At 62.2% G+C, this 24,968-nt stretch overlaps 3 protein-coding genes across 3 annotated transcripts; 1 reads left to right on the forward strand and 2 right to left on the reverse strand.

The window, feature by feature from the left end:
* Window positions 1-7,376: 7,376 nt before the first annotated feature.
* EBI3 (Epstein-Barr virus induced 3) lies at window positions 7,377-10,038 on the reverse strand. Its single transcript, XM_054290890.1, has 7 exons — window positions 9,968-10,038; window positions 9,292-9,422; window positions 8,789-8,998; window positions 8,581-8,698; window positions 8,352-8,512; window positions 7,702-7,865; window positions 7,377-7,625 (listed from the first exon to the last, which is right to left on the reverse strand). Exons 1-7 carry the CDS (start codon window positions 10,036-10,038, stop codon window positions 7,473-7,475), a joined length of 1,008 nt encoding a protein of 335 aa, XP_054146865.1. The 3' UTR covers window positions 7,377-7,472.
* A 273-nt stretch (window positions 10,039-10,311) lies between these two features.
* On the reverse strand, window positions 10,312-16,839 carry ANKRD24 (ankyrin repeat domain 24). The gene is made up of 20 exons (XM_054291043.1): window positions 16,707-16,839; window positions 15,618-15,748; window positions 15,453-15,541; window positions 15,130-15,194; window positions 14,748-14,805; window positions 14,489-14,559; window positions 14,039-14,145; window positions 13,775-13,962; window positions 13,545-13,573; window positions 13,355-13,447; window positions 13,077-13,181; window positions 12,939-12,983; window positions 12,721-12,819; window positions 12,574-12,646; window positions 12,358-12,479; window positions 11,592-12,278; window positions 11,148-11,534; window positions 10,771-10,908; window positions 10,632-10,697; window positions 10,312-10,497 (listed from the first exon to the last, which is right to left on the reverse strand). The coding sequence occupies exons 1-20, from the start codon at window positions 16,776-16,778 to the stop codon at window positions 10,420-10,422; spliced, it is 2,703 nt and encodes a 900-aa protein (XP_054147018.1). The 5' UTR covers window positions 16,779-16,839; the 3' UTR covers window positions 10,312-10,419.
* Window positions 16,840-18,859: 2,020 nt separating this feature from the next.
* On the forward strand, window positions 18,860-24,284 carry SIRT6 (sirtuin 6). The gene is made up of 8 exons (XM_054291052.1): window positions 18,860-18,937; window positions 20,072-20,199; window positions 20,460-20,642; window positions 21,845-21,904; window positions 22,105-22,200; window positions 22,463-22,543; window positions 22,626-22,749; window positions 23,905-24,284. The coding sequence occupies exons 1-8, from the start codon at window positions 18,872-18,874 to the stop codon at window positions 24,169-24,171; spliced, it is 1,005 nt and encodes a 334-aa protein (XP_054147027.1). The 5' UTR covers window positions 18,860-18,871; the 3' UTR covers window positions 24,172-24,284.
* Window positions 24,285-24,968: the final 684 nt, after the last annotated feature.

The raw sequence follows: 24,968 nt of genomic DNA on the forward strand, positions 1-24,968 counted from the left end.
GATGTCTCACATACTTCATTCATTCAGCCCCATTCAGTCTCCTAGGAGCCCCCGCTGTATTTATTAAACACAGCAATTGTGGAATGTTCAGCACTTACAGAATCAAACACACCATTTTTTTCTTTCTTTTCCCCCCCCAAAAAAAGCGTAATTAGAAAGCTTTGTGAGTGACCTAAAACCATCACCCTGGTTCCAATGCCAGTGCCCACTCCAGCAGCCTGCAGCTGTCCCAAACCCCTTGCCATGGTTTAACCCTGAAGGGCTGCCCAAGAACCCCTTTTTTTGGGGAGTTTTATCCTCAGCAGGGCGATTTCCCTGCCGTGCTGGAGCACCTCCTGCTCACTGTGTTGTTCCTGAACGTGTTCTTTTGGACACTTGGCTCTCACATCCAACTTGTCTCCGCAGTCTCGGCAGCTCTTCCCACTCTGGAGGCGCGAGGCGAGGCTGGAATCCTGCAGGATGCCAGCGCTAATTTCAGCAGCACGGAGCTGGAGAACACGAGCTCTTTCCTAGAGGGACTCAAATGGAAGCAGACACAAGAGCAGAGCCATTTCTCATTCCAGAGCTGGCAGGGAGAGCCGAGGAGGATGTCTGGGCTGCAGAGGCAGGACGCGGGGTTGGTTCCAGCACCGGTGACCTGCCAGAGCTGGGGGACTGCTCCGAAGGGTTTGCTGGAGCCTGGCACCGGCCCAGGCCTTTTTTTGGGGAGAGACACATGAAAAGCAGAGCTGAGAGGGGACGTGAGGCCCTGAGCCTGGGCTGGGACCATCTGGCAGGAGGCAGCGGCGGAGGAATGGCCTTTGCTTGAGGCCACAACCAGTTCATGCAGCTGCTGAGTTCTGTCGGTCTGGAGTGCTCCAACAGGAGGTCACGGCCCCCAGCCAGCCTCCCTTGGACCAGCAGCTCCATCCCAGCCTTCCTTGGACCATGAACTCCATCTCAGCCTCCCTTGGACCAGCAGCTCCATCCCAGCCTCCCCTGGACCAGCAGCTCCATCCCCTGGGCCAGCAGCTCCATCCCAGCCTCCCTTGGACCTCAAACTCCATCCCAGCCTCCCCTGGACCAGCAGCTCCATCCCCTGGGCCAGCAGCTCCATCCCAGGACTGGAACACAGCCCAACCCATCCTGGGCACACCGAGCTCTTCCCAAAGGTGTGGTTGTTCATTTCCCCCATTTTTTTGGGCTGCAGAGCCCCTGCCCCCGTGGGAGACCCCCGGTTGATGGGAACTGTGCTGCTGTCACTGTTTCCACATTGCTGCCCACTTCAAAGAGCCCTCAATGAGCCTTGTCCCAGACACTCCCAGGGGAGCTGCTGGTTTCCAGGCAGGATCTCTGGTTATTGGTCCCACTGCAGGAGGCTGTACGGGAAGGGATGAATCCCCGTGGCTGTAAAACACCAAATGTGCTGAGAGCCACTCCAGAGCCTCCCAGAGCCTCATTACAGCACTGGGTAATTAAAGTCCAGCTGTCGCAGCCTCTGCCTGGGCACCAGGGCAGCTCCTTGCTCTGAGCACCTCCAGGGGTTCCCAGTTCTCCTGTGCTTTCGCCATCTCATTGTACAAGGAAAAACACCTCTGCAAAGCCCGGTTCCTGGAATTTGCAAGTGCTCTGGCCAGGGAATGGTCACATTCCCAAGGCTGCCAGAGCTCCAGGAGCGTTTGGGCAACGTCTGAGGCACAGGGTGGGATTGTTGGGGGCCAGGACTCTGATCCTAGTGGATCCCTCCCGGCTCAGGACATTCCATGGTTCTACAATTCCGTGACTAATTAGCAATCCAGGTTAATTGTGTGGTGGGGACAGACCCTTCCAGAAGGAGCATTTCTAATTGCGCAGTGTCTCCACACCCCAGGAGCACAGCTGGGACTGGGAGATCCCAGACAGTGCCAGGTATCCCTCTCTCCATCGGCATCCTCACCCCCACCAGATCCCATCTCCTCCCTTCAGGGCTTTGCTGACTTCAGGGAACTCCCAGGTGAAACCCAAGGCAACTCCTGCAGCACCTCACAGCTCATCCCAAGCTTCAGGAAACCCCAGGGATCTGAGAGTCCGGAGTCAAGGGTCTGGGACAGGAACCCATGGAGCAGCCCGGCCTTGCAGCTCCTCATTTCAGAGTTGCTCCATCTCCGATTGTTCCCGGATATTCCAGAGTCACTCAGCTGTGCGCTGGTGGCACAATTCCAGATTTCTGCAGAAATGCCCAGCCCATGAGCACAAACCGCTGCCCCATGTATTGGAAAAACCCCTGAGGAGGATTCCTGCCCATTCCTGAAAGCTGGTGCCTCTGGGACAGCAATTCCTCCCCATTCACCCCGGGTTTCCAGCCTTTTCTGTGAGGTTGGCTGAGCATCTGCTGGTGATTAAGGGTTTTGTCATCTGGAAAGAGCTGACAATTACCTCCAATTATTCCAACTAGGTCAGGTTCTTCAGCACGAGTTTATGTGATGACTCTTGGCTGGAATTAAGGATTTCAAACTCCAACGGAGAGCAGAATCCACTTCTCCTCTCTCACATTCAGGAAAAAATTCTTTCCATAAATAACAGCTCCGTGTCCCGCAGGACCCGACCTGCGTGTCCCTGACCTCCTGTTGTTTCAGGACAACACCCCAGGAACCACACAACAAGCCTGGAAAAGGGAGTGGAGGGAATTTCAGGATGCTCCAGGAATTTCAAGAAGGGTTTTCTCATCAACCTTTCCATGTCAAAACTCCCAACTTCCTTGAATATGTCCTTTGGAGCCCCAGGTGAGAGGATGAGGACTGAGGTTTAGACTCTGTGTGGGCAAAGGAATCCTCATTCCTTTTCCTGGGATCTACTGTCCTGGACAGGCTCTGATTTCCCACTGGGAACTTCTCATTGTGTGAGCAGCAACCATTTCACAGGGGCTGCACTAAAGTCCTTTAAAGATTCCTGCCAATCCCAGCTATTCCAGGGCTTTCTGAACATTGAACTTCTCCAATCCCACAGCAGATTGGGGCTGTCCCCCTTCTCCAGGGAAGGGTTTTTCCAGGTGTCCCTCAAAAGGGACATGTCTGTTCTCATGTTCTCAGAGCTTCTCCACTCTCCCAGTTCCCATTCAAGACCCAAAAGTGCCTGAAAATCCTCCTCAGGAATCTCCTGCAGAGCAGGAAAAGTGGAGAGAACTGAGCACTCAAAAATCCCACTGGTGGCTGTGCCCTGCCAGGTTCTGTCCCTGCCACCCTGCCACCCTGCCCAGCACAGGTGCCTCGTGCTCTCCAGCAGGTTCCTGGCACTGCTTCCCACCAGGATTCCCTTGGGGACGGCAGCCTGTCCCACCAAGCCCAGCTCGGAGCACACCCCAGGAGTGAGATGCTCCAAACGGGACAAACACAACTGGAAAATGTGCTGCTCTGCAAGGCCAGGAGATTCCAGCTCCTTCTCCCTAATTACATGTGATTGCTTCTTGGCAAGAGCTCAGCCTGCCAGAGCAGTGAGGTTTTACAAACATTCGCACAGGCATTAGATCATTGTTTGAAGGAGTTATTGGCAGCCCAAATCTGAAGTAAAAACAGAGTTTAAAGCAGACCATATTGACCAGGGTGAAGCTGGCTGCTTTCATGTCTCCTGCTCGTCTCTGGACACCCAGGACCCCGTTCATTTCCTGTCACTCCCATCACCGTGGCATTCCAGGGGCTGGGTGTCACCATCCCGGGGGTTCTGACTTTGGGGGGTTCTGGCCTTGTTAGGAACACAGGTTTATAGAATCAAGAGTCCCAGGATGGTTTGGATTGGTAGGGACCTTAAATCCTGGCCTTGGACACTTTCCAGGGATGCAGGGGCAGCCACAGCTGCTCTGGGCACCCTGCATCAGGGTCTGCCCACCCTCAAAGAGAGGAATTCCACCCCAACATCCCATCCAATGGCAGTGTGAAGCCATTCCCTGTGTCCTGGCACTCCGTGCCCTTGTCCAAAGTCCCCCTCCAATATTTATTTCTCTATATCCAAGAGACATCTTCCCACATCCACAAACTCACACACTGGGAACAAAGCCTTTTCCCTTTGTATTTCAACAGAAATTTGCATTTCTGCTCTGCTCCCGTGAATCCATCCCTGTCTCTGCTGGGCCAGTCTGACATCATGGGATGAGCTCTGGAGAGCTCTGCCATCCTCTCCCAAAACCTTTGGGAAAGCAGGTGGGAGCTCAAGGCAAAGGACAAATGGGAATTGCCACAGAATGCTGCTGCCAGGACAGAACAAAGGCCCGCTGCAGAGGTGGGTCTGCCCTGCACCACACTCAGGTGGGGCCAGGAGCCTCTGGCAGCTCGGATATGGATAAAAATACCCCAGGCTCTGGCAGCCAGGCAGGCTGGAGCTCCTCACAGAGCCCTGGAGGACACCCTGGCCTTCCACGTGCTCCTAAATTAGATCTCCTGAGACCAGCCCTGGCTTTTAAAAGGGAGGTGAGCTTGTTAGTGCCCAGCATTATCCCTTAAATGGGAATCAGCACTTTTACTGCACTTGGAGGGGCTGTAAAAGGCAAGGAGGGAAGGGGCAGCGTCAGGAAGCAGCAGAGCCTGGCACGGAGGGGCCGCTCAGGAGCTCTGGAATTGGGAATTTACCAGTGCTGAGGTAGAACAAGCCCCAGATTAAACCCTTGGGAAGGTGCAAGAAGACACAGAGAAGGTTCTAGGGGCAGCTCCTTCTCCTGAGGCCAAAACCCCGGGCTGGAAAGGGTCTAAGAGGGGATTGCCAAGCTCTCCACCCATCAAAGTCAGGGTGTGCAGGCTCCTTTCTTCCCAAATCACGGCTTGACTTACACAGCTGGCACAGGAAAGCCAGGGAAGTCACATTACAGGAGTAAAAAAAGCTCCTGTGCTGTCAGAGACTCCCCTCCCAGCCTGCCCAGGGATCAGGGACACCAGCTGGGAAAAGGCTCTCGTGACTCTGCTCCAGGGTTTCCTTGGCCGAGGGGATTTGGGGTGTAATTGTGTCTGTTCCCGTGTTCCCAGAGAGCTCCCGTCCTGTCCTGGAGATACAAATTAATAAGGAAATAAATTAATCAAAAGTGGTGGCTTTTGGTTACAGAGACAGCCCCAGAATCTGAACATAAATGATGGAGAAATGTCTGTGAGATCTGAGAGCTGCCAGGCACCAACTAAACCTGTCCTGCCAAGGCCATTTTGGAACCACAACCCAAAATCAAAAGGACAAAACAAAGACAAATGACACAGGAATCATCCTGGAAAAGCTCTCGGGAATCTGCCATCATGTTTTGGAAAGAATGAGGAATTTCTGCTGCTTTAAAACTGATTTTACAGTGTAAACCTGGTGTTGCAGCAGCGGCTTTAGGAAAATCTGAACCAACAAAAAGCTTAAACATCTTTTTTAATATTAAGCAGTCCCACTCCCTGGGAGGGTTTAGTGAATATTGTCACCCTAAAATATGGGAATTTTGCAGGAGAGCTGACGTCCTTCCTAAGGTCAGATGTGATGAGATGGAGCCAGGAAGGAAAAATAATTGGTCCTGGTTTTAAGTGTTAAGCAATTCTGCCTCCCTGAAATAAGCAGTATAATTTATTGTTTTTTCTTGCTCACACAGCAAAATCCACAAACTACCGAGACAACCAGGAGGGGAAATTTGTCCCCTCACGTAAATCCATTTTTGCCTCGTAAAGCTGTATTCCCGAGGCAGCAGCTGCTCCAAAGGGCTGATCCCAGACCCCCCATTTCACTGCAGACACCCCCGGGGCTGTTTGGGTTCCAGGATCACCCCAGGACAGCCCAGGTGTGTCGGCCAGCTGGTTTGGGACCACGGGATGGACACAGCAGAGGTGACCGCCAGCGTGAGGCCGAAGGCAGCCGCCACTTTCCCATGGATTTTCCCTTTGCTGTGTGTTTGGAAGGTTACACAGCTGTAAGGCAGACACAGGGGGAGCTGGAAGCCTGCAGGGATCGCTGCCTCCATCCCACATGTCCCATGGAAGGAAGCTCTCCTGTGGACTGACATCCCATTAACTCCTGCTGGTGGGAGCCGATTCCTGCGGCTGGAAATCCTTTGGAGCATCCAAGCGCCGGCTGCTCATCCCGCAGATAACTCCGGTCCCATCCCTGACCCGGTGACTCATATTTATTTTCTCATTTTATAAGAACCAGGCTCTTCCCTGCTCTCATTCCTGGTGGGAATGAGCACTGGCCGGGTGTGAGGCCGCTCCGTCTCGGATACCCGAGATGGAAAACCGGGATCTTGTCCAGCAGGCTGTCTGTCTGCCTGGGAAAAACCTCGGCTCCACACGCTCCCAATCGTGCCATCAGCTGGAGCGAGGTGGAACTTCACAGGATGGGATGAACCAGCCTTTATTCCAAAACCACCTGCGAGGACAAAAAGTGCTTCCAGAGCCCAGGAGAGCTCTGGGAGGAAAATCTGGAGGGCACAAAGCCTGGCAAAGCTTGGGAAAGGGCTTGGTGCTCTCTGGAAGGTGGCAGATCTCTCAGATTTTATGGCATATCCCATCAAATCCAAGAGATGTGATACTGGGAAGGGATTCCTCCCTGTGAGGGTGGGCAGGCCCTGGCACAGGGTGCCCAGAGCAGCTGTGGCTACCCCTGGATCCCTGGCGGTGCCCAAGGCCAGGCTGGAGGGGGCTTGGAGCAGCCTGGGAAGTGTGTCCGTGCACAGAGGAAGGTGTCCCTGCCATGGTAGGGGTGGCCCAGGACAATCTTTGGGGTCCCTGTCCCACCCGAACCCCTCCATCTCTGCCCCCCTTTCCCGCCATCGCCCCAGCCCGCAGAGACTGACCCCCGGGGTCTCCCGGCCCCGCGCGCAGGGGCTGCGAGCGGCAGGACGCGCCGGGACCAGGCGGGGGCGCCACCGCCCGAGAGCCCTGCTGCGCATGCGCACGGCGCGCCCCTCCCCGGGCGGAGGGCGGGAAGGCAGCGACGGGCGGGACCATCAGGGGGGGTCGTGGGGGGGGGGTCTGTAACGGCCACGGGGCTCCGGTGTGAGGTCTGGAACCCTCCGGGGCTCCGGTGTGAGGCTTGTGAGCCCCGGGGCTCCGGTCCGCGGCCGTTTCAGCCCGGGGGACGCCGCGCAGGGAGCAGGAGCCCCTCGTTAATCACACCGCTCCCCCCTTAGCCCACGTCCGACATGGCCGCCCACCCCTCAAGCCCGCCGTGTCCGTGACGGCCCCGCCCCGGTGGGCGCTGAGGGCCGGGGTGGGGCAGAGGGCGAAGGGAACGGCCATGGGGCAGAAAAGGGACCGACCCCAAGGGCAAAAGAGGGTCAAACGCAGGAAAACAAAGGGATTGTTCTGGAACAGCAAAGGGACTGCTCTGAGGGCGGTGAAGGGACCGACCCCAGGGGCAGCTCAGCCATCACAAACACCCCAGTTAGAACAGGGACGGAGCCTCAAGCTCTTTTATTGCCCATTCCTGGCAGCACTGGTGGCTCCGCGCTGCTGGGGTGGGACAGGGGACGGGAGCAGGCCTGGCATGGGGACAGCGGCCCTGCCTGGCTGTCACAGCCCCACCCAGGGTGTCCCTGAAGCCGGCGGGCTCCAGGCGCTGAATTCCCCAGAATCCGTGATGTCCTTGGCGGCCACCTGGATGTGGTGGAGGCTGCCGGGCTCCAGGTCCGTCAGGGTGTGCGATGTCAGCTCGTAGGGCCCCACCTGGGGACAGCGGGGTCAGGGACACGCCGGGCACAGGCACAGCTGTGCCTCAGTTTACCCAGGGGGGTGGCAGTACCGTGGTGGGGATGGAGCCGTTGTCCCGGGAGTAGCGGATGCGGTAGTGGAGCGGGAAATACTCCGGGAATGGCCAGGAGGATGGAGGGCTCCACTCCAGCAGCAGCTTCTGGGGCTCCCCAGGGATGGGGGAGACCCGCAGGGCCTCAGGGGGGTCCGGCTTTACTGGGGAGACAAGGAAGGAGAGAATTCCAGGATGGTTTGGATGGGAAGGGACATTGAGGATCATCTCATCCCACCAGGGACACCTTCCACTATCCCAGGTTGCTCCAAGCCCCCATCCAGCCTGGCCTTGGACAGTCCCAGGGATCCAGGGGGAGCCACAGCTTCTCTGGGAATTCCATTCCAGGGCCTCACCACCCTCTCAGCCAAGATCTTTTTTTCCAATATCCCATCTAAATCCTCCTTTAGATTAAAACCAACCCTCTTGTCCCACCACTGCGTGGAAAAAGTCTCTTTCCTTCATTTTTAGACAAAGGGGGGATGTCGTGGCTGCAGGATCCAGCATGGGATTGTTGGGGACAGGGCCCAGTCTGAGCCCCAGCAAATCGTGGCACTGGTGATCCCACATCCCAAGCAAGGGAGAGCCCCAAAGGGTGAGACTGGAGGGTCGTGCAGGGGACCCCGGTGTTCCCATCCCGCAGCACTCACTGATGTTCTCCAGGACGAAGGGCAGAGCTCCAGAGGCGGCTCCCAGGGGGTTCCGGGCGGTCACGTTGAGCTCGTAGGGAGTGAGGGAAAACACCTGCAGGTCCCCGAAGGAGCAGCTCCGCGGGCCCGTCAGGGTGCACTCACCTGTGTCTGTGCCGTGCCTGGGGACACAGGGACAGCTGCCAAGGGCTGGGTGACACGGGGAGAGGCTTTGGGGACCCCCACTCACCTGTAGGTGGCCACGAAGTCGGTGTCCAGCAGGGGATCGGGGCTCAGCCCCCAGGAGCAGTTCACAGCCTGGGGGTAGCTGCTGGCCCAGCACTCGATGGCCGGTGGCGGGGGCGGGTCTGGGACAGGGGACAGGGGTCACCCCACTGCCAGCACCCCCAGGGACCCCCGGCCAGCGGCGGGGTCACAGCAGGGCTGGGGGCACTCACAGCCCAGCCGCAGGCAGATGGTGGCCCAGGTCTCGCCGGTGACAGGGTGGTGGCAGCTGTAGCGGCCCTCGTGGGCCAGGCTGGCGTTGGGCAGGGCCAGCCCCGGGGACGTGCCCAGGACGGTGCCACCCCGGCGCCACTCGGCCTCACCCCCCGGGCACAGCAGCAGCACCTCCGTGCCCAGGGAGCCGTGCTGAGGGGTGCAGGGGGCTGGGGACACATGGGGACACGGCAGGGACACTGCATCAGGAAGGGTCTTGGCCTCCCTGGGCCTCCCTGGTCCCCCATGTCCCCAGACCCCCAGGCATCATCAATCCCTCCATCTTCTGTACCCCAATGTCCCCAGTCCCTCCAGTGTCCTCACACTTCTCTCCCTTGAGACCCTGTCATTGTCCCCTGTCCCAAATCCCCTCCATCTCCAACCCCAGTGCTCCCAATCTGCCCAGTCCTGCTGTATCCCCAGATCCCCCAGCCTCCATCCCAGTGTCCCCAGTGCCCCATACCTCTGTCCCCGTTGTCCCCATCCCCAGTGCTGCCTGTCGTGCCGTTGTAGGGGACAGTGCAGGCAGGTGCCACCAAAGCCACGACCCAAAGCCACCTCATGCCAGGAGACTCAGCGGGGCTGCCCAGGCACCTGTGGGGACAGGCAGGACGGTCAAACCCCAGCACTGGGGACAGCACAGACACCACATGTCCCCAGGGGGACAGGGACGCCACCCCACATGCCGTGCCTCAGTTTCCCCCTGGCCCTGCCCCACACCCTGCAGAGGGATGGGCTCCAAAGGGGTCAGACCCTACAGCCAGGACAGAGAGGGGCTGAAAATTCCCCTGTTCCTACGGTTCCCCAGGGGGACGTGCAGCCACCCCTGCAGTCCCACACCTGGGATCAGGGGTTTGTGTCCCTCGGGTGGGTCCCCACCTCCACCCAGGGCAGGACTGTCCCTCACAGAGCCCCCCAGGGAAAGGGAGAGCTCCCTGCTTTCCCCAACCCAGCACCACAGGGACAGGTCCTGCCCTTGTCACCTCCCGCCACAGCCATGGTCTGGCTCACCCCCAGAGGGGACATGCTCCGCTTTCCCTGGCTTTGGGGGTGCCCCAAACCCGGCGCTGTGGGGTCACCCCAGACCCCCAACACCCCCTGCTCTGCCCGTGGGGATCCCAGTGCCCCCAAACGCTCACCGCAGCAGGGCCAGCTGGGACCGCAGTGTCCCCGCAGTGTCCCCGCCGGATCCCGGCGCTTCCCAGCCCATTTCCTCGCAGGAAGCGCCGTTCCCGTGGGGCCGGAGCCGCTTCCCAGCGTGCTGCCACCCCCGCCCCGCGCCCCTGGGAGAGGGATCCAGCCCTGGCCAAGACGGTTCCCACCTCTCCCCTGCCTTCACGGTCACCTTTCCCCTCAAGGGACGGCGGGGCTGGAGATGGTGGCACTGATCCCCTGCTGTCCCCAGGTCCCCACAGCCCCCCGTGCCCACCCCGGTGTCCCCAGAGAGGAGCCACCCCATTCGTGTGACTATAAATAACTTTATTGCTGCTGTGCTGGGGGTGGGCTGGGTGCCCGGACAAGCAAAGGGACACACAGGGTGCTGTGACCGACCTGTCCCCCCTGTCCCTGTGCCACCCGTGCTGGCAGGGGCTCATCTGCCCTGCTCCTGCAGCCGCTGCATGCTCAGGATCTGGCACAGGAGTCTCTGCACGTCCTCGTCCATGTGGCCCTGGGGTGGAGGGGACATTGGTGGGCACACTGGAGTGGGGACATCAGGGAGGCTCCTGGCGTGTCCCTGGGCTGGCACCCGGCTCAGCCCCCACCCCAGTGTCCCCAGTGTCCCCAGCCCTGTCCCCAGCTCACCTGCACAGCGTAGAGCAGGTGGCTCCGGTAGAGCGTCACCACCTTGCTGTGCCTCGTCTCCGTCTCCTGCAGCACAGGGAGGGGGTTTGGCCACAGGGCTGGGGGCTCGGGGGAGCCCCGAACCCCGCGGGTGACCCACCTCCAGCTTCTCCTCCAGCTCCTGGATCCGTGCCTGCAGCGCGGCCGTGTCGGGTGGGGACTGTGGGGGCCCCCCCGACTCGGGGAGGGCGTTCAGGGCTTCCTTCAGCCTGAAAACCTCCTTGGAGAGCTCCGTGATCTGCAGGGGCACAGGGGTTACAGGTTACTCAGAGCAGCTGTGGCTGCCCCATCCCTGGCAGTGTCTGAGGCCAGGCTGGATGGGGCTGGAGCAGCCTGGGACAGTGCAGGTGTCCTTGCCCATGGCAGGGGGGGAATGGGATGAACTTTAAGGTCCCTTCCAACCCAAATTCAGTGACTCCACGTGTGCAAGGTCACCATTCTCCTCTGAGCAGCCCCTCATCATTTCCCATCCCCTACCTTCCTGTCCCTGTCCCTGACCAGCCGTGCCGCGTCCTCGGCGTGGCCGTGGAGCTCCCGCAGCCTCCGCGCCTCGTCCTGGGCCTGCTCCAGCTGCTTCTGCGCGGCGCCCAGCCTGTCCTCGGCCGCCTGCCGCTCGCTCTTCATGAACAGCGCCTGCCGCTGCACGCGGAACACCTCCTCGCACGTCTTCTCGTGCCGCCGCTCCAGCTCCTGCAGCCGCTGCGCCAGCGCCGCCGCCTCGGCCCGCAGCCCGGCCTCGGCCGCCTCGTGCTGCGCCCTGGGCACGGCCGCCGCCAGCTCCGCCTGCAGCCGGGCGGCCTCGCGGGCCTTGGCGTTGGCCGCGGCCTCGAGCTGCGCCAGGCGCTCCCGCAGGGCCCGCGCCTGCTCCTGCAGCGCCGCCGTGCCGCGGGCGTGCTCCTCCCGGGGCACCCAGCCCTCGGCCCGTGCCCGCTGCGGCCACGCCGGGGCCTCCTCCTCGTGCTTCCGCAGCCGCTCCCGCAGCGCGCCCAGCTCGGCCTCCCTGCGCGCCAGCGCGGCCCGGAGCTCTGCCAGCTGCGCCTCGGCCTCCGCCTGCTGCCGCTCCGCAGCTCTGGGCGCTTCCCGCGGCCTCGCCTGCAGCTCCCGCCGCAGCGCCTCCGCCTCGGCCTCGGCGCGCCCGCAGCGCTCCAGCAGCGCTTCCTTCTCCCGCGACGCCTCCTCCGCAGAGGCTCCCGGTGAGGCCGCGGCCTCCGCGGCCTCCAGCCGGGCCTGCAGCTCCTTCAGCCGCCGCTCCCGCTCCTCCAGCTCGGTCTGTGCCCGCTTCAGGGCCGCCCGCGCCTCCGCCAGCTCCGCGCCCGGCTGGCCGGAGGGTGAGGAAGAGGAGGATGTCTGCACCCCCAGCTCGCCCAGCGCCGCCTTGCACTCGCCCCAGGCCCAGGCCGGCTCCTCGGCGGGACGGGGCCCCACGGTTCCCCTCAGGCTGGGCTCCGAGGCCGCGCGCTGCCCGTCCCCTCCGGCCCGCGCCGTGCCCTCCCTGGCCTGCGCCCGCAGCCGCTCCAGCTCCCGCTGCAGAGCCTGGTACTGACTGGCGGGCACCGTGTCCCCCGGGGCGGGGGGGCTGCTCTCGTCCCGCTCGTAGTTCTCCAGCACCTGCCGAGAGACCGTGAGGTCACCGTGGGCCAGGGGACAAGGAGCAGAGGGACAGACGGACGGACAGAGGGGGACGTGCCTGGATTTTCTCTCTCAGCTCCTTGTTCTGCACGGTCAGGGACTGCACCTGGCCCCGGAGCGTGGCCAGCAGCTCCTCGGCCGAGGGGCTCAGTGTCTTCTTGGAGAGCAGCATCTCCGCTCCTGCAGGGCACAGGGACCTGGGGCTGTGCCCACCTGTGCCCCCCTACCCAGTGCCACCTCCCCAGAGTGTCACTGGGAGGCTGGCAAGACCTACCTGGGAACTCAAGCGGGTCTCCCTCCTCGTCTTGCAGCGTCTCAATGTCGTAGCTCGTGTTCTCCTTCTCATTCTGGGGGTGCAGGGTGGAGGTGACGCCCCTGCCCCAGCCCTGGGCACTGCCAGCTGTGTCCTGCCCACACCCACCTCCATCGAGGACAGGCGGCTCCGCAGAGCCTCCACCTCCTTGCCCAGCTTCTCCTTCTCCCCGTCCCGTGCCACCAGCCGCTCCTGCAGCTCCTGGATCTGCAGGGCAGGGCATGGAAACAGGGTCCCTTTGGCCCCTCACAGAGCCCTGGTGGCATTCCCGGCACTAGGATCCCTTGGAGAGCTGAGGCCACCTCCAGGCTCTTCCCTGGCCTCACCTGTTTCTCCATGGAGCGCAGGGAGGCCTCATCCAGCTCTGCCCGCTGCCAGGACCGAGGGAGAGAACAGGGAGGGATGAGTGCTGTCCCCATCTCCCCTGTCCCCTCTGCATGTCCCCAGGACCCTGCAGCCGGTACCTCCCGTCTCTGCTTCTCCTGCTGCTCCAAGCCCCGGATCTTCTGCAGGAACTGGGCCCTCTCCTGCCGCAGCCGCACGATCTCCTCGTAGGCGTCCCTGTCCTCCTGCAGGGAATCATGGAAAGCATCGAGTCCAACTCCTGCCACAGGAAACCCCCAAAATCCCACTGTGTGCCCCAGGGGACACCAACCCCCCAGTGAGGGGACCCCTCACCGAGGTGTTTTGGGCTGCTCTGCACCTGCCAGGCCAGGTGAGCACCTGGAGACCCATTTCTCACCTGGCTGGGGGTGCCCAGGGGAGGCAGAGGGGCCTTCCTCTTCCTCGGGGTGCTGCTCTTCTCCCTGACAGATGACTGGCTGGGCGAAGACGTCTGCGGACACCCCAAAGCAGAGGGGGCATCACACCCACAGTGCCCTCCCTCCTTCCTGAGCCAGGGGACCCTCCAGGGACGGCCACCAGCCCCTCACCTGCGACGCCTGCTCAGTTGACTCCTCTTCTGTGGGGCAGAGCGGGAGGGAAGAGAAATTGGGGAGATTTAGGGGTTCAGAGCTCAGAGCTGAGGTACCTCGGCTGGGGACAGCCCCAAACACCCAGGAAAAGGGGACACATCCAGTGACAGCCCCAAACACCCAGGAAGAGGGGGACACATCCACTGACACCCTTCAGGGATGGTGACAGGGAGCCCCGGCAGCCTCACCGCTGGCCCAGGAGCGGCGCTGGGCCGCCTCCTGCAGCAGGTGCTGGATGAGGGCGTTGCCCGTGGCCAGCCCGTAGTGAGCAGCATCGTGGCCGGTGGCGTCCACCACGCCCACGCGGGCACCGGCGCTGACCAGCACCTCCACGGTGTCCACGCTGCCGCTCTCGCAGGCCAGCATCAGCGCTGTCCTGGGCACGGGGAGAGCACAGGTGAGGGGACAATCCATCCCCGGGGCCAGCCCGGCCCCCAGCGCCGCAGCCCCACCTGCCCTGCAGGTCCCGGCAGTTGACGGCGGCCCCGCGGTGCAGCAGGTACCGGCAAAGCTCCGAGTGGCTCATCTTGGCAGCCAGGATCAGCGGCGTGCAGCCCTCCTGGGCAGGACGGGGAGCAGAGGGGGCTCAGATCCCCCCACGGGGCAGCCTGCTCCCGATATCACCCCAGTTTCCATGTCCCACCCCAATTTCCACCTCCCACCCCAATTCCCATATCCCACCCCAATTTCCACGTCCCACCCCAATTTCTACATCCCACCCCAATTTCCACGTCCCACCCCAGTTTCCATGTCCCACCCCAATTCCCATATCCCACCCCAATTTCTACGTCCCACCCCAATTTCCACCTCCCACCCCAATTTCCACGTCCCACCCCAAGCTGTGCTGCGTTTCAGGACAGCCCCAGCCTGGCACAGCAGGACCAGGAGCAGAGGGACCCCACCTTGTCCTTGCTGTTCAAGGGAGCCTTGAAGTCACAGAGGATCTCGGAGCAGGAGATGCAGCCGCTGGCAGCTGTGGGCAAGGACAGAGGCTGAGCACTGCCCTCGAGGGGACAGGAGCAGGACAGGGCTGGCACTGCCCCCGAGGGGACAGGAGCAGGACAGGGCTGGCACTGTCCCCACAGGGACAGGAGCAGGACAGGGCTGGCACTGCCCCCACGGGGACAGGAGCAGGACAGGGCTGGCACTGTCCCCACTCACCCGCCAGGTGCAGCGCGGTCCGGCCACTGCCATCGGCCACGTCCACGGGGCAGGAGGCCTGGGGAGAGAGCCTGGGTCACGGGAGGAGGGGGACAGAGGGACAGACTGCTCGGGTGGCTCTGTGGCACGGTGAAGGACAGGGGACTGACAGACTCCGTGGTGTGGCGGAGTGGGACAGACAGACAAACCCCGTCTGGCTCCACGCTGTGGTGAAGGACAAGGGACAGATCCCTGTGGCTCCCTGGTGCCAGGCAGCAGCACACAGAGCTGGGAACTGCCATGCCAAGGCACTGCTGAGGGAAGGGGGTTCAAGGACAGGGAGGACACTCTGCTGGCACAGCACCTCCCTCCCTCCCTCTGTCCCTCCTCCCTCTCCCTGTACCTGCAGCAGTTTGCTGACACACTGAGGGTGCCCGTGCTTGGAGGCCAAGTGCAGGGCAGTGTAACCTGGGAAGGGACAAACAGGTCAGAGCACGGCCAGCAGGGCTCTGCCAGCTTGGGGACAGAGAGACAGGAACAAAGCAGGATCTGCTGGAACAGGGGGACAACCCCAGGAGCTCATCAAGCACTGCTTGAGCTCCTTTAGGAAACTGAGACAATTTACAGCCCCCCAGGTGTGGCCACCACGTCTGTCCCCTCAGCCTCAACACCTGGGGATGACCAGTGGCTCTGTGTGGCAGGGACACGTGGTGGCCATGCCCTCACCCGAGCTGTCCTTGGTCATGGCATCCACGCCGTGGGCCAGCATTGCTTCCAGGCAGTCCACGTTGCCCCGTGTGGCGGCCAGGTGGAACCTGCAGCGAGAGCAGGGGCTGTGGGACTCTGTCCCCTGTCCCCAGCCGTGTCCCCAGGGCAGGGCCTGGCACTCACGCGGATTTGCCCTCCGAGTCCAGCTTGGTGGGCACCAGGCCCTTGCGGAGCAGGAGCGACGTGACCCGCCCGGCATCGTTGTAGTCCACGGCCTGCAGCAGCTTCTCGTCGTTCTTGGTCCAGTCCTGGCTCTGCAACGGAGCCCAGAGGAGGCTGTGACAGTGTCAGCTAGGACAGTGCTGTCCCCAGGGCTGGCTGTGCTTGTCCCCAGCCCTGCCGTGCTCCATCCAGCCCTGCCCCTGGGGGTGGCCGTGTCTGTGCCCCTCTCCTGGGAGCTCCCCCCCAGGTACGGAGAGTTCAGCAGGGATTGGGATGAAAATCCCCTCCAGCCCCCCCAGTTTGCAGGGGATTTACAGACACAGCCCAGTTCAGCAGTGCCAGGCTGGGATTTAGGAGTGAGCCCAACTGCCCCGGGGTTTGCCCCTGCCACCCTGAAATCCCACAGTTAAACCCAGCCAGCACCCATGGGAGCCCCATTCTCCCCTGATCCCATTCCCAGCCCTGCTTTGCTCCCGGAGGAGGAAGGGATCAAACCAGGGCAGGCACAGCTGGCAGCGAGAGCAGATCCCCGGGGATGCTCCAGCCTGCCGGGATAACGGGGCACAGCGCTGTGCCCCAAACAGGACCGCGGCTGGTTGGGATTCGCTCTCCCTGTCCCGAAGGAGCGACCGCAGCGGGACAGGACCAGGACAGGGACTGCAAGTCCTGGGTTCACCCCGCAGCCCGTGACGACAAAGCGGCGCTGGCTGCGCTGGCGGCGGCAGGAAATGGATGTCACCTTTCGGCAGCCGCTGGCACCTGTCCCAAACCCCCTGTGCCCGCCGGGTGTCCCCCGAGCCCCTGAGCCCGGCGGAACCGGGGACAGGGAACAAAGCAGTGTCCCAGGGCTCTGGGCAGACTGGGAGGGTGGTGCCCGCTCCCCCCACTGCTGGTCAGGCAAGGACAAAGCGGGATGGGCAGGACACGGGGGAGCCCCGGGATGACGGGGATGGGGATGGGGGGCGCAGGTGGGGCGGGGGGGACGCGGCTCAGCCCGCGGGACGCGACCGGAGGGGAGCGGGAGGGGAGCGGGAGGGGAGCGGGACGTACCGCGAAGGAGGCGGCGGCACAAAGGCAGATCTGCTTCATGGTGCTGAGCAGGAGGCGGCGGGAGGACGCCATGCGCCCCCCGCCCCCCGGCCCGGCCAGCACGGGCACCCCCGGGCCCGGAGCGCTCCGGCATCGCCCGGGCGGGGGCCGGGGCTGCGGCACTGCGAGCCGGACCCGCCTCCTCCACCCCCGGCCCTGCCTCCTTCCCTCCCTCCTCGGCGCATCCCTGCATCCCCGCATCCCGCCTCGGAGCGGGGAGCAGCTCCCACGCAGGGCCCCGCACCCAGACCGGTCCCAGTTAAAGCGGGAGAGGTTACGGGGGGAGCAGCTGTCCCACCTCGTGCTCAAAAGCACCCCCAAAGCAGGGCTGAGCATCCTCCTGGCCCCCGAGGAGGGGGACCTGGGACCTGGGAGGGGTACATTCTCCCTTCCAAACACCCCTCAGAGAGGAACCCCAAAACACAGAGGCTCCCCAGGCACTGTCCGAGCAGTCCCAGGACATCGGGAGCCTCTCAGGGCAGTGCGGGGAAACTGAGGCACGGAGCACCCCGAGCAGGATGGTCCCCCAGACTCCAGGTGAGGGGCTTCAAGCTGTGTCCCCATGTCCCCACCTGTGTCCCTCCCAGTGCACTGGGGACAGCGCTGTCCCCCTCTGCCCTCTGCGGCCCCGTGCCAGGCTGCTGCTGAATAATTGAGGAGCATCGACAGGCTGGTTGCACGGGCTGTGGCAGCTGGCAAAGCGGCACTTGTCCCCAGGAAGGGGACAGGGAAGGGACCTGGCACCCGCTTCCCTGTCCTTTGCTCTGCCCACTCCCAGCGATGGCTCTGGGAGCACTGGGGTCTCGATCCCACCAGCCAGGGTGGCACTGCCAACCTCCATGGGGCTGCTGTCCCTGCTGTGAGTGACCACCCCGTGTCCCTGTGACACTGGGGGCATCCTGGGGGAAATCTCCAGGTCCTCATGTCCCAGTGAACATCCCAGGGCAGGTCCCCGTGTCCCCATGGACATCCTGGAGCAGGTCCCCGTGTCCCCATGTACATGCCGGGGCAGGTCGCTGCGTCCCCATGTCCCCAGGGATGGCACTCACATCTGCCTTCTTGAACCTGGCCTTCAGGCTCTTCATGGTGGCTCAGCCTCAGCCCTGCGGCACCTGCTCGGGGGGATGATGGCCACGCTCCAGGAGGGTCTGTCCCTGCCTGGGGACTGCCCAGCGCCCCCGGTCCCGTCCCGATCCCCGTCCCGCCGCTCCCAGCCCGTCCTGGCGTTCCCAGCGCGGCGCCCGCAGCCGGAACCGGAGCCGGGGATTGTGTTACGGCCGCGGCTGCGGTTACAGCCCCGGGCAGCCGGGGGGGCCGGCCCGGGCTGTGTTTGGGGACAGGGACACGGCCCGGGGTGCTGGGGGTGCCTGGGCAGGGCTGGACCCCGATGGTTGGCACCCTTTGCCCATCCCAAACACCTCTGCCCTTGGTGGCACCTCTTGTCCTGACCTGACATCCCCCCTGGCTCTGCCAGCACCTCCTGCTCTTGTCAGCATCTCCTGCTCGTCCCTGATACCCCTGTCCCTCCCTGGCACCCGCTGTCTCTCCCTGGCATCCCCTGCCTTTGTCAGCACGCCCTGTCCTTCTCTGATAGCCACCGCTCTGCCCTGGCACCCCTGTCCTTGCCAGCACCCCCTGTCGCTCCTTCCTTCCTTCCTTCCTTGGCACCCCTTGGTTTTGCCAGCACCCTCTGCTCTCCCTGGGACCCCTTGCCCTTGGTGGCACCTCTTGCCCATCCCTGGCACCCCTTGCCCATCGCTATTTCCCCCTGGGCCGGGGTTCAGTGCAGGTGAAGTGTCGGGGCAGTGTCAGGCTCGGGGTGAGGGCAGTGTTGTGGGACAGTAGGGACAAGGTGAAGGCAGCGCCGGGGCAGTGTCGGGGCAGTGTCCGGGCAGTGTCGGGATATTCTCAGGCTCAGGGCAGAGCCGGGGCAGTGCCGGGACAGTGGCACGGAGGTGTCGGATACTCTCAGGCTCAGGGCACTGCCGGAGCGCTGCCGGGGCGCGGTCGGGACGCACTGAGGGCAGCCCCGCCTTGCCCGTCTCCAAGATGGCGGCGGCGGCCCCGGGGCGTGTCCCGCGGCCCCGGCCCCGCCCGGCTCTTCCGGCCGCGCCGCGGCCGCGCCGATGGCGGTGAATTACGCGGCCGGGCTCTCGCCGTACTCGGACAAGGGCAAGTGCGGCCTCCCCGAGGTGAGCGCGGCCCCGCCGGGTGAATCCCCGCCCGCCCGGGGCAGCCTCCGCCCGTCCGCGGCGCCCCCCGCCCGCCCGGCGCTCCCGCGGGCCCTGCGCGGCCCGGCGCGTTCCCATGGCAACCGCGGCCTCGGCCCCGCACCGGGAGGCACCGGGAGGCACCGGGCCCTTGGTGTGTCCCCAGCGCTTCCCGCGGCCCCCTCCCCGTCCCCCTTCCGTGGCTGCCTGTCCCCAGACACCCCACGGCTCCCTCGGCCCCCTCGTGTCCCCCCCAGGCCGCCCCCAGCTCCCTCCATGTCCCCCTCCATGTCGCCCTCCATGGCCTCCCTGAGCCCGCCCGGCGCATCCCCCCATGGCTCTGTCCGTGTCCCCCAGCGGTTCCTGGGAAGCTTAAAACGGGGTTTGGGGGCAGCCACAGGGACATTCAGGAGCCTGTCGTGAGCCAAGGGGATGGAGAGGGGACAGGGACACACACAGGGTCCTGTTCTCGTCCCTGTCTGTCCCCAGGAGATGAGGCTGGAGAAGCGTCTCAGCAATTAAATCTCGTGCCCAAACCAGTGCCTGGTGTTCCCACCTCCGTGGCTCCCTGTCCCTCGCTGTCCCTCGGCCCTGCCCTGTCCCCAGAGCTGGTGGCACTGCTGGTGGCAGCTGGGGCTCAGCACACGTGGGGCGGCCCCGGGTCGCTCCTGGAGCCCAGCCTGGGCCGGCTGCTGTCAGAGCAGCAAACTCCCTGTTGATGTTGGGTGTTCCCAGCCCTGTCTCTGCACGGAGATGCTCCAGACAATGTGGAGTCTCTGCTATTTAATGTTTCTGTCATTAAGGAAGGCAAAATCCTTCATGGATAAGGAAGAGCAGTGGGTTACTGGGGCTCTAGAATCATGGAATCCTGGAATGGTTTGGGTTGAAGGGACCTGAAGGATCATTCAGTCCTTCAGCCATGGCAGAGACACCTTCCCCTGTCCCAGGTGCTCCAAGCCCTGTCCAGCCTGGCCTGGGCACTGCAGGGATCCAGGGGCAGCCCCAGCTGCTCTGGGAAATCCATTCCAGGGCCTCCCCACCCTCACAGGGAATGATTCCTTCCTAAATAGTCCACGCCCCCATCTCTCCATCCTACGCTGGTTTGTGTTTTCCCAGATTTTTGACCCTCCGGAGGAGCTGGAGCGGAAGGTGCAGGAGCTGGCAGAGCTGATCCGCAGCTCCTCCCATGTGGTGTTCCACACGGGGGCAGGGATCAGCACGGCCTCGGGCATCCCTGACTTCAGGTAGGTTTGAGGGTGGCACCTCCTCGAGTCCATCTTCCTTGGTGGAAGGCTCTGATTTAACCCAGACCTGCCCCATCCCGGCTGGATCCAGCTGCAAACACCATTTTCCCTCTTGCACATCCCAGCTGTTGCCACATATAATAATATGAATAATCCCCACATTGTTTGTACCAACCCCCAGAATCCTGCTGATCCATGAGCTCTGCTCCTCCCAAGGATGGGGCCCTGGAGCCTGAGCTCTCCCTCCCTGCTCTTCCCAGGGGCCCCAATGGTGTGTGGACTATGGAAGAGAAAGGGCTCTCCCCAAAATTCGACACCACCTTCGAGAATGCCAGGCCCTCCAAGACTCACATGGCGCTGCTGGGGCTGCAGAGGGTGGGGATCCTGAAATTCCTGGTCAGCCAGAACGTGGACGGCCTGCACGTGCGCTCGGGATTCCCACGGTACTTCCCAGCCCCACACTGAGGGTTTCATCCCCAGGGAGTCCCTGCCCTGTCTGATAGCAGGAGGGGAGGCTGGAAGGGGATAAACCAGCTGGAATTTAGAGGGGAGAGGTTCTGGTTCTGAGGCAGAGGGTCATGGAATGAAATGAGTTGGTTGTTGCGGTCTAGAAATGCTTCCAGGCGCTGTTTGTGCACAGGAAAAACAGACTATGGAATCATGGAATCCCAGAATGGTTTGGGTTGGGAGGGACCTTAAAGCTCATCTCATTCCCCTGTGCAGGGCCAGGGTTTGAATTCAGTGATCCCTGTGGATCCCTTCCAGCTCAGGACATTCTGTGATCCCTGGGAACAGTCAGGGATGGGGTTGGAGCAGCCTGGGGCAGGGGGAAGTGTCCCTGCCCATGGAAGGGGGGAGGTTGATCTTTTCAGGTCCTTTCCAACCCAACCCATTCTGTAATTCTGTGAGTCAGGATGTGACTGAGGAGCATCCGTGTGTCCTTGGAGAAGGTGCCTCTCACAAACACCTTCAGCCAGAGCTCCAGGGCTTTTCCTGCCACTACAAGCCCCAAATGCTGCGTCCTGCTCCCAGCCCCGTGTTTGTGTGTTTAATCTAAACAGCCATGGGAAAAGCAGCAGGGAATGATGACAGAATTCCATGGTGCTCCCACAGCCCGCAGCCACTGGCTCCTGTTCAGTTCAGCCCAGCTCTGCCTCCCAAATGAGGCCTGTGCTTGAGTAAGCTGAACTGGGGCCAAAGTGGGGGAAATCAAGTCAGTCCTGTCTCAGGCAGCCTGGAGGAAGTTCCCAGTGAGCGTGGGGCTCTGAGGAAAACAGGGAGAGCATGGCCGTGGTTTCCTCTGGCTTCTGCTCTGAGCCTCAGGGGAATTGTAGGAAAAACAGGTGTCAGAGGGCTGGAACAGCACAGGGACAGACAGGAATGTTGGGTGCTGGAAAAGCAAAGATCTGGATGCTCCCAGGAGAAGAGATTTGAGTGGATCAGGAGCTGCAATCAGTGCTGCAGATGGAAACATTAAAATTAAAAGGCCAGGATCTGCTGTCCCTTCCTAAGTCCCTGTTGGGGGATGAACCCATCCCCTGGCAGGGCTGGAATGCAGAGAAGCCCTTGAGGTTCCTGGGGAGGAGGTGGGGTCCCCCCAGGGCTCCCCACCCTTCCCCAGCTCACCTGTGCCTTTCTCCCACAGGGACAAGTTGGCCGAGCTCCACGGGAACATGTTTGTGGAAGAGTGCGTGAAATGTGGGAAGTACGTGAGCCCTGGGGGGAAACTGGGCTGGGATCTCCATTCCGGGATGGGGGCTTGGCTGGAATCTCCATCCTGGGGGACATGAGCTGGGGTTCCCATCCTGGGGGATACTGGGCTGGGGGAAACTGGACTGGGGTTCCCATCCCATTCCAGGCCAAGCTGGGCTCTCCAGCCCCTGGTGAGCAGCTCTGTCCCCGCAGGCAGTACGTGCGTGACGCCGTCGTGGGCAGCATGGGGCTCAAGCCCACGGGACGCCTCTGCAGCGTCACCAAGGCCCGGGGGCTGCGGGCCTGCAGGTAGGGATCCCTCCTGGGATGGGGATGGGGATGTAGGGATCCCCCCTGGGATGTGGGATGGGGGCACGGCCCAAGAGCCCCTCAGATTTGGGAGAAGCAGCCCAAGGTGCAGGAGGATCTCTCTGGGTGCTCTCCATCCCTTCAGTGTGGGGACAGGGAGGGCAGGACAGGCTCTGGTCATTGTCCCCTTTGCCAGGGCAGCTCTGTTCCTGTTCTCCTGCCTTCTCCAGGGAAAACCACGGTCCCTGTGTGTGTTTTGCAGAGGGAAGTTACGAGACACTATTCTGGATTGGGAAGATTCCCTGCCCGACCGTGACCTGACGCTGGCAGATGAAGCCTGCAGGTACTGACGCCCTGCTCAGGAGGGGAACAGTCCCTTCCCACCCCTCCATGCCCTGGTTCTGGATTTCTCCTCCTCCCTGCAGGAAAGCCGATCTCTCTGTCACCCTGGGGACCTCTCTGCAGATCAAACCCAGCGGGAACCTCCCGTTGATCACCAAGAAGAGAGGAGGGAAGTTGGTCATTGTCAACCTCCAGGCAACCAAACACGTGAGTGAGCGTCCTGCAGCGCTGCACTGCTCCTTCCCCCTCCTGTCCCCTGTTCCAGGCCCATCCCAGGTTTGTCCCTGCACGTTGTCCCCTCCCAGGTGGCCTCTCTTAGCAGGCAAACAGGCTGGAAGTCCTGGGTTGGAGGGTTTAAACCTGCAACTCCTGCTAAACACGTAGAGATGGCAGGTAAATATTAGAATCATGGAAAGGGCTGGGTTGGAAGGAACCTTGAAGCTCATGCTGTTCCCTCTCCCATGGGCAGGGACACCTTCCACAATCCCAGGCTGCTCCAAGCCCTGTCCAGCCTTATCCAAGCAAGTCTTAGGAGCAGAGTGAAAGCTCAGCCTGGAGCCTGCTGTGTCCTCTTGGGGTTTACAGCCCAGGGAAGGGCCACACAGGACCTGTGGAGGACACGCTCAGTTCCTGCTCAGATACTGGTGCCCCCAATAATCCAAAGTCTTTAACACCCAGACCTGGGGGTTCCTGGGGTGTCACCAGAGCTCCCTTGTGCCTGTCACACCCTGTCCCTGCTCTGTCCCCGTGTCCCCATCCCCAGGTGTGGCTCAGCCCATACCCTGGCAGAGCCCCAGGGCCAGCTCATGTCCCACTGGGAATGACACACAGGGGACAGGGCTGTGTCCCTGTGAGGAGCCATTTGTCCCCTGAGCCGTGTCCCTGTGAGGAGCCGTTTGTCCCCTGAGCCGTGTCCCTGTGGGGAGCTGTTTCTCCCCTGAGCCGTGTCCCTGTGGGGAGCTGTTGTCCCCTGAGCCGTGTCCCTGTGAGGAGCCATTTGTCCCCTGAGCCGTGTCCCTGTGAGGAGCCGTTTGTCCCCTGAGCCGTGTCCCTGTGGGGAGCTGTTTCTCCCCTGAGCCGTGTCCCTGTGGGGAGCCGTTTGTCCCCTGAGCCGTGTCCCTGTGGGGAGCTGTTTGTCCCCTGAGCCGTGTCCCTGTGGGGAGCTGTTTCTCCCCTGAGCCGTGTCCCTGTGGGGAGCTGTTGTCCCCTGAGCCGTGTCCCTGTGGGGAGCTGTTTCTCCCCTGAGCCGTGTCCCTGTGGGGAGCTGTTGTCCCCTGAGCCGTGTCCCTGTGGGGAGCTGTTGTCCCCTGAGCCATGTCCCTGTGAGGAGCCATTTGTCCCAAGCCGTGTCCCCCTGTCCAGGACCGCCAGGCCGACCTGCGCATCCACGGCTACGTGGATGAGGTGATGATGAAGCTGATGAAGCACCTGGGGCTGGAGGTGCCCGAGTGGACGGGGCCGGTGGTGGTGGAGAGCGCCGAGCTGGCCGAGGGCGAGCGGGAGCAGCTGCAGGGGCGGCTCAAGGAGGAGCCCCTGGGGCAGCACAACGGCCTCAAGCAGGAGTGCCCCAGCCCGGACACGGGGCCAACGCCCGTGAAGAAGATGAAGGTGGAGCCTCTCCTCACCTGACCTGGACTGTCCCTGTCTCACCTGGGCTGCTTTTCCTACTACCGACTTTTTTTTATACCCTTAAATATTGTCCCTTTTTTTATGTCAGTATTAAACATACTTGAATTGTGGCTCGCGGAGCAGCTGCACCCACTGAGGAGGGCCTGGCATAGGGAAATTCTTCCCTGTGAGGGTGGTGAGGCCCTGGAATGGGATTCCCAGAGAAGCTGTGGCTGCCCCTGGATCCCTGGAAGTGCCCAAGGCCAGGGTGAATGGGACTTGGAGCACCTTGGGACAGTGGAAGGTGTCCCTGCCCATGGCAGCGGTGGCACTGGATGGGCTTTGAGGTCCCTTCCAACCCAAGCCATTCCATGACTCTGTAATTCCATGTCACTTGGTCATGGAAGGGGACTGGAGCTGGCTGGATCCCAGTTGGACTCAGGGCTGGGAGCTGTGGGAGGCTGCCCTGGCCCCAGCTCCAGGTTGGGCATGGCCGTCTGTCCCCCCACATTTCTGGGCCCCTCATGGCAGCTGGGCTTGAGGTTCACCTGGCCCACAGCTCCTTGAAACCTTGTGGAGCACCCTCTTTTAAATTACAGCAGGTGGATTTTTTTCCAAAATATCTTATATTTAGAGATGAAAATAAAATTCTAAAACCAAAAACCAAACCAAAACCAAAACAAAACCAACCAGTTGCACCATCAGCAGCCAACCAGGGCAGGGCCCCTCCTGCTTCTCAGCCCCATCCTGAGCGACCTCAGGTCCTTTCCAGAACTCCCACAGTGCCAGGGGGGCAGGAGCAGCCCCTCTCCTCCCAG

The sequence above is a fragment of the Melozone crissalis genome, unplaced genomic scaffold (assembly GCF_028551555.1).
Source record: "Melozone crissalis strain CALT ecotype California unplaced genomic scaffold, PUWL_Pcris_2 ptg000088l_1, whole genome shotgun sequence".
Taxonomy (NCBI): domain Eukaryota; kingdom Metazoa; phylum Chordata; class Aves; order Passeriformes; family Passerellidae; genus Melozone; species Melozone crissalis.

What these genes read in the sequence shown, in the direction of transcription:
- EBI3 (XM_054290890.1), bottom strand. Translation starts at nt 10,038, where the DNA reads ATGGGCTGGGAAGCGCCGGGATCCGGCGGGGACACTGCGGGGACACTG. An exon ending in TCCCAGCTGGCCCTGCTGCG is followed by an intron (nt 9,423 to 9,967) that starts GTGAGCGTTTGG and finishes CTGTCCCCACAG; the next exon opens with GTGCCTGGGCAGCCCCGCTG. An exon ending in ACGGCTCCATCCCCACCACG is followed by an intron (nt 7,626 to 7,701) that starts GTACTGCCACCC and finishes CGCTGTCCCCAG; the next exon opens with GTGGGGCCCTACGAGCTGAC.
- ANKRD24 (XM_054291043.1), bottom strand. Translation starts at nt 16,778, where the DNA reads ATGGCGTCCTCCCGCCGCCTCCTGCTCAGCACCATGAAGCAGATCTGC. An exon ending in GACTCGGAGGGCAAATCCGC is followed by an intron (nt 15,542 to 15,617) that starts GTGAGTGCCAGG and finishes CTCTCGCTGCAG; the next exon opens with GTTCCACCTGGCCGCCACAC. An exon ending in AGCTGGAGGAGAAGCTGGAG is followed by an intron (nt 10,698 to 10,770) that starts GTGGGTCACCCG and finishes CCTGTGCTGCAG; the next exon opens with GAGACGGAGACGAGGCACAG.
- SIRT6 (XM_054291052.1), top strand. Translation starts at nt 18,872, where the DNA reads ATGGCGGTGAATTACGCGGCCGGGCTCTCGCCGTACTCGGACAAGGGC. An exon ending in GCAAGTGCGGCCTCCCCGAG is followed by an intron (nt 18,938 to 20,071) that starts GTGAGCGCGGCC and finishes GTGTTTTCCCAG; the next exon opens with ATTTTTGACCCTCCGGAGGA. An exon ending in TCGGGCATCCCTGACTTCAG is followed by an intron (nt 20,200 to 20,459) that starts GTAGGTTTGAGG and finishes TGCTCTTCCCAG; the next exon opens with GGGCCCCAATGGTGTGTGGA.